Source organism: Ctenopharyngodon idella, chromosome 8 (assembly GCF_019924925.1).
Source record: "Ctenopharyngodon idella isolate HZGC_01 chromosome 8, HZGC01, whole genome shotgun sequence".
In the NCBI taxonomy this organism is placed as follows: domain Eukaryota; kingdom Metazoa; phylum Chordata; class Actinopteri; order Cypriniformes; family Xenocyprididae; genus Ctenopharyngodon; species Ctenopharyngodon idella.
In genome coordinates this window covers 17,294,930-17,301,214 of record NC_067227.1, presented here as the reverse complement: position 1 = coordinate 17,301,214, position 6,285 = coordinate 17,294,930, and the positions used below count along the sequence as shown (strand labels likewise).

At 39.5% G+C, this 6,285-nt stretch overlaps 1 protein-coding gene across 3 annotated transcripts; it reads left to right on the top strand.

Annotated features, from left to right (window-relative positions):
* Positions 1–119: 119 nt before the first annotated feature.
* On the top strand, positions 120–5,596 carry tspy (testis specific protein Y-linked). 3 transcript variants are annotated; one of them, XM_051901905.1, is made up of 7 exons: positions 120–1,438; positions 1,973–2,050; positions 2,898–3,000; positions 3,095–3,249; positions 3,382–3,458; positions 3,557–3,687; positions 3,787–5,596. In XM_051901905.1, the coding sequence occupies exons 1-7, from the start codon at positions 587–589 to the stop codon at positions 3,951–3,953; spliced, it is 1,563 nt and encodes a 520-aa protein (XP_051757865.1). In that variant the 5' UTR covers positions 120–586; the 3' UTR covers positions 3,954–5,596. The 3 variants fall into 3 exon arrangements, with proteins under 3 accessions (XP_051757865.1, XP_051757864.1, XP_051757862.1); XM_051901904.1 differs by having other exon boundaries at positions 2,898–3,009; positions 3,560–3,687; XM_051901902.1 differs by having other exon boundaries at positions 2,898–3,009.
* Positions 5,597–6,285: the final 689 nt, after the last annotated feature.

Sequence of the window (6,285 nt, the reverse complement as noted above, 5' to 3'; positions counted from 1 at the left end):
CTTTATTCCACAGAAGTACACACTATACAACATCAAGTTTTTCTTTTCATAAAATAAAATATAATATGAAACGGTTTCAGTAAGAAATATTTCACAATGCGTATTTGCAACGCGATGGTGATGTACTCAATGAAAATGGCTCGTCACCAACTGCAATACCACGTCTATGATTGGTCGAGAGATTTTTGCGCGGTGCATTTCAGCCAATCAGAGCATTGTTTTCGCGCTCGTATGTAAAGCCTCAGATAAATGGCGAACGGAAGGGCAAACTGTAAACAAATACTACAGAACTGGGCATTTTAGGCGAATTGTGACTTTTAAGGGGAAAATAACTCAAAGTTGCGAGTACTTTCAAAATACAAACGGAAATAATTGATATTCGACAGTCAGCGAAAATATGAACTAGCCTCATGCAGCGCTAGGAAGCTACCTAGGCCTGCCGACATTTGCGCAGAATTGGATATTGGAAGTGCTGTAATGCGAACGCGGGCTAGGGATAGAGACCCGCACAGTTAACATAATTATCACTTAGAATCTGTTTTAAAATCATAATTTACGGCTGATAAATCTACAACTAGTCAGTATCATGAGTACAAACTCGGACAGCAACCAGCCGTCCGAAATTATCCAGAGAAAAAGAAGTGCAAGTCCGAGTGGAGAGAGTGAGTCCACGCTGCTCAAGCAGGCGAAAGTAAGTGATGAGGAACCAAGAAATGAGTCTCATGAAGATGCAGACCCCGAGAAAGTTGGGAATGGTGAGCCAAAGCATGGAGCTGAGCTCCCCGAAGGAACTGAAGAGAAGGATGTCGTAATTCAGGATGAAGCAGCCGCACAGGAGGAGAGCACGAGACAGGCTGGTGGAGGTGAGAGCGCGCGCCAGCAGTCAGATTACGCTGCCATCGCCGCAGCAGAGGCGCTTGCGAGTCTGACCGGTGGAGACGGGGACGAAGACTGTAAAGAAATGCCCTGTTCGTCTAAAAAAGCGAGCCGAGAGAAATCAAGGGATAAGTCCAATCGTCCAGGTTGCTCTCAGAGCGAGAGAAGGACTGAGGCAGCCGCGGCGGACAGCTCCTCATCCCTGCTGATCTGCGAGGACAGAGAAGACCCAGAGCAGGCATCGTTTGTGGATGATGATGAGGAGGAGGAGGAGGATGAAGACTCCCTTCCTGGCTCTTCCTCCACAGCCAGTTCGTCTGTCGCCTCTGATAATGAGGATAACGAGGACGGTGAGTGTGCCATAGTGTCGGTGAAGATGGCCCCGGAGGTGCGGCAGTCAGTCGCGCTGCTCGCACAGGTACAGATGCGGCTGGATGCTCTGGAGAAGAAAGGCGCGCGTCTGCATCAACGTCTGGAGATGAAACTGAGCCGCCAGCGACGCCCTCACCTGGACCAGCGCAGCGCCATCACGCAAGCTATCCCAGGCTTCTGGGTCACTGCTGTATCCTTTAACACAGTGTGCGAATTATTCAATGACTTACAGAAGTGTCAACTTTAAAAAAAAAAACAAAAAAAAACAAACAAACATTTCGTTCAGTAAGAATTAGGGCCCTTGAGTTTGATGTTTGTTTCGCGAGGTAGTCTTTGTCTGTGTTTATCTTTAATGACGTGATAAATAGTAACAGTAACTTTATTTTGTCAATATACTGTCCATATGTTGCTCGCTCAATGGCGTTTTTTCTCATTATTACATAAATTTGTAAAAGCAAACTTAATTTGACTGCAGTCTCTATAAAATAAGAATCCTTTGAAAAATAGTGACTGAAAAAGTCAAGGAATGTGTTACTAGATGCCCTCTTTGCCATACATAAATTTCCACAGAAGGTCATACTTGTACAATAATGTTTATGTAGACTGTATTAGCCTTACGGGTTGTTGTTTTTCCATCAGCATCAAAATGTTTGAACCAGTTGATGCTGGATTCCAGATATTTGTCTTATTTTACATAATGTGCACTTAACTTGGAACCAATCAGCTTCTGAATCACCCACATCTATCAGCACAAATCGATGAGTCTGATGAAGACGCTCTTAGCTACATGACTAATTTAGAGGTAAAACATTTTCCCCCTTTCTTTCCCTTGCTTAAAGAGTTAGTTCACCCAAAAATGAAAATTCTGTCATTGATTATTCACCCTCATGTCGTTCCACATCCATAAGATCTTCGTTCATCTTCGAGCACAAATTAAGATCTTTTTGATGAAGTCTGAGAGGTTTCTGTCTCTCCATAGAGATCCAACGCAGCTACCACTCCAAGGTCCGGAAAGGTAGGAAAAAGACATCATTACATGGAGTATGACTCCAGTGGCTTAAACTCAGTTTTATAAAGTGATACGAGTGCTTTTGTTTGTGCAAAAAAAAAACATAATTTACCACTTTACTTACAAAAATATTGATCTGCAACGCGTGTTCACGAGAGCTTCAGGACGCATGCGTGTTGTGTTCAGACTCGCGCGTAAGCTCAACGCACATGCACCAGTGTTCGTGAGAGCATCAGGACACATGAATTTTGTGTTCACATGAGAGCTGGCATTGTTGCGTGAACATGCTATGGATAATATTATTTTGTAAATTATGTTTTTCGCAAACAAAGCACTCGCGTTGCTTCATAAAATTGAGTTTAAGCCATTAGTCATATGGAGTACTTTAATGATGACTTTACTACCTTTCTGGACCTTGGAGTGGTAGTTACGTTGGATCTCTATGGAGAGACAGAAACCTCTCATACAGAAGATGAACGAAAGTCTTAGACTGCACCTACAGTCTAAGACTGTCTTGTGGAAACGACACAAGGGTGAGTAATAAATGACAGAATTTTCATTTTTGGGTGAACTAACCCTTTAAACCTGTTTTCAAAACAGCAAATGATTTATATTTTTTAATATGCTTGTCATTAAACAGATTGAGTCTTTCAAGAACAACAAACTTGGATACCGCATCTGCTTCCATTTCCGGCGAAATCCGTTCTTTCAAAACAAAATGATCGTGAAAGAACTTCATCTTGGTATGGGAGGTGAGCTGACCACTATCATATCATCTCTCTCTTCATGAATCATTAAAAATTGCATTATCATCTTTGTGCTTATTTTTTTGCTCAGGGTCTCCGGTGTCCTTCTCAAACCCAATTTTGTGGCACAGAGGACAGAATCTGGTCGGGAGCGGAGAACCGCGTCGAACATCACAGGGAGTCTACCAGAGCTTCTTCCATTGGTTCAGTGATCACAGCAACCCAGGAAGGGATGACATAGCACAGGTACAGGAAATGAAAATACACGAAGAAAAGAGTACTATAACCCAGCAAAGAGGGACGAAACAAAATCCTTAAATACACAGAGAGTAAGGATGATGTTTTAAAAATCCATTGACTCCATCTCCTTGGCTCTAGATCCTGAAGGAAGACCTGTACAGAAACCCTTTGAGGTACTACCTGACTCCACTGTGGGAGCCACGGGAGAATGGCAGGTAATCGGCAGCCTAAAACATTTTATTTCCTCCTCCAGATTCTCCTAAATATCTTTTCCTAAATTTTTAATTGTTTTTAACCAATTTTCTTTGTCCAGCAGCGCTGCCAAACCTAAGGGCAGCAATAACGGAGACGAGTGTGTGATCATCTCAGATTCAGATGAAGATGAGGAGCAGAGTAGCCAAAACTTGGGGCAGGAGGATGAAGAAGGGGATGACCAAGTCAGAGGTGAGGTTTCCTTTTCAGAATCATCACACATATAGTGTAAGCAATGAAAAGTGGATTTCATTTTCTAAACCATCATGATTGATCATAATTTTCTCCCAGGCTCAGAAGAGAATGACAGAGATGATGGGGAATCCTCCTATGAGGAGAGAGATGAAGAGGAAGTGGATGTTGAGGAAGTAGAAGAGTCACGTGACTCCGGTGGTTGTGAGGTCAGAGAGCAAGGACAGGAAGAGGAAGATATTGATGTCGATGAAGAAAAGAGTTAGGACCTGGTGTTGTCTCAGTTTCTTTTTATGCAGAATAGCATCATTAGATTTTTCTATGATCTATTTTACTGATTGTTTTCTGGATAAATTAAGAATCTGTTTAAAATAACAAGTGGTTTAACCGTGTCTTCATTGTAGATGGTACTTTCTATACATCAAAGATCATGAATATTCACATTCAGTGTGTGCACTCCTTCAAAAACGTAGTTTCTTTAAGATTTTACACAACTTTGCGTTAACAGATTTCACTGGGAGGGCTACTGATACCCATAATACAGCTCTTTTATCTCAGAACTGACTGTTTAAAGCTTGGGATTATAGACTGCACTTAGTTTAGTTGTTTCTGGCTAGTTTAGAGTCCAGGTTGTTGTCTTTTTTTGTCATTTTATGGAATACAGTAGCATCGTCTAACACCAACAAGTACATTTTTCACAGCAGGAGGCTACGTAATCATGACCAGTTATAAAAACACACTATGCTTTCCTGTTTCTACACTTAAGGGCCTAATCATATTCATCAGTCATTGCTATAATATTTTTGGTTAATTGTTGTTTGTAACTTTTTTTAGTATCCACATTTACAGAATTCTAGCATAATGAACGGCATTGTTATTGTCATGTCGTCTTATTGTTCATAAATTCTACCACCACATTTTAGCTGTAAGGAAAAAGGTCAAACATTCTCAAATGCACTTCGTTCTGAACCAAAACTAGATAACTCAGGGATGTTTACTGTCTTTACCCTCCTTATAGATGTGTTTTCCTTAAGTTGCGTTCATTCAATTTTGTGTCTTTAATACATAATACCTTTATGAGTGTTTGTTTATTGATGAACATTTAAATAATTGTAGGTTTATTTCACCTTGTGTACATAAGCAGCTAAAATCCTGACACTGTTATTCTTGCTATGGGGTTCAGTGTCATGTGATCCTTTTAAACTACTTGTCATTTCTAGGAATTGAGTTCTACACACTATCAACACATGGATGTTTATTCACTTCAATGAATAACAATTGTAATGTTATTTAAATGAGCAAAAGTTTGGCAAGGCCATCTCGTTGTGATATTTCTTTTGACAGCATGATGTGTGCACTCAATACTCTGTCCAGTTAAATGCTTAGATAATGTAAAAATAGTGAATATGTATGTACACATTTGTTCCTTTGACTTCTGTCATATTCATCTTTTTTTTTTTTTTTTTCATTTATTTCTAATAGTACTACTTCTGCTCCTTTTGCAATATATTTTTCTTTGGTCAGTCAGTTATTAGAGTAAAAACATTCTAAATTGTTGTTAGAGGAATCTGTAACAAGAAAACTGTGTTAAACATATTTAGTTTACATTGATTTTGAGTTTTGACCTGTAAAAGTTTGGTTTTAAAAAATTGAAAAGCTGTTAACTCATTGTAAGTATACTGGATTGTACTTGTTTTTCCCCACGAGGCCAGTGGTTTGTACATAATCCTTTCCCTTAAAAAGGGTTTATAATATGTTATTGAGTTATTAGGGTAGATTTGACCCACAATATCAAAGAGACGCTATATTTTGTGTGCTAAATTTTATAGAGAACTACAATTTTTAAATGTTTTGGTTTGGTTTTTTGTTTTCCATGTCAAATAAAGTTTTTGTCTTTTCATTCACAAAATGGCGTTCTGTCTTTTTGGTTTCTCCAGAATCAAATTTATTAAAGCTTTATTGTTCCCTGATGTCACACATATTTACTTTCATTTCTAGCAGTGTTCATCTCTAATTCCTCTAAGCTGGAAACTATAATAAGAAATTACATAATATGCAACTGTCTGTGTTAAGTTTCTCTGAAACTTCTGCTGTGAAACAAAAAATCAAGATTTCTGTTTTTAATGTCTACCCACAAGGGGGCGGTATAGCAAAGAATAATTGAATCCGACGGTTTTGTTTTAAGCTGCTAGACTAATAAAAGAACAGAGCTGTTTTTATGGATTTCATATCCAAGATTAATATCCTTCATTTCAAATGGAACTCAAATGGAACAACAGCTCTGGTGCAAAATATTAGGATTCCAGCCTTTTTGCCCATAGAGACTTTGTTTTGACTTGTGAATGTGAAGCGCCTCCAGACAGCAAGCTCTTAGTTAGTTATGGGGGTCTGTGGGTCTGCAAAGGCGATGAGATAAGCCCTGCTAGTGCAGCGTAGAGTGATGTCATTGTCAGATGCTCTTATCTCCATTCAGATGCCTGTGCTTAGACAGCTGTGCTGTGCTTGATCACGTGAACTGATCCATTCCATGTTTTCATGATGAATTCAACAGTCCTTACAGGTTGGCAGCGGCTTTATCTGAGATTTGACCTTCAGAGG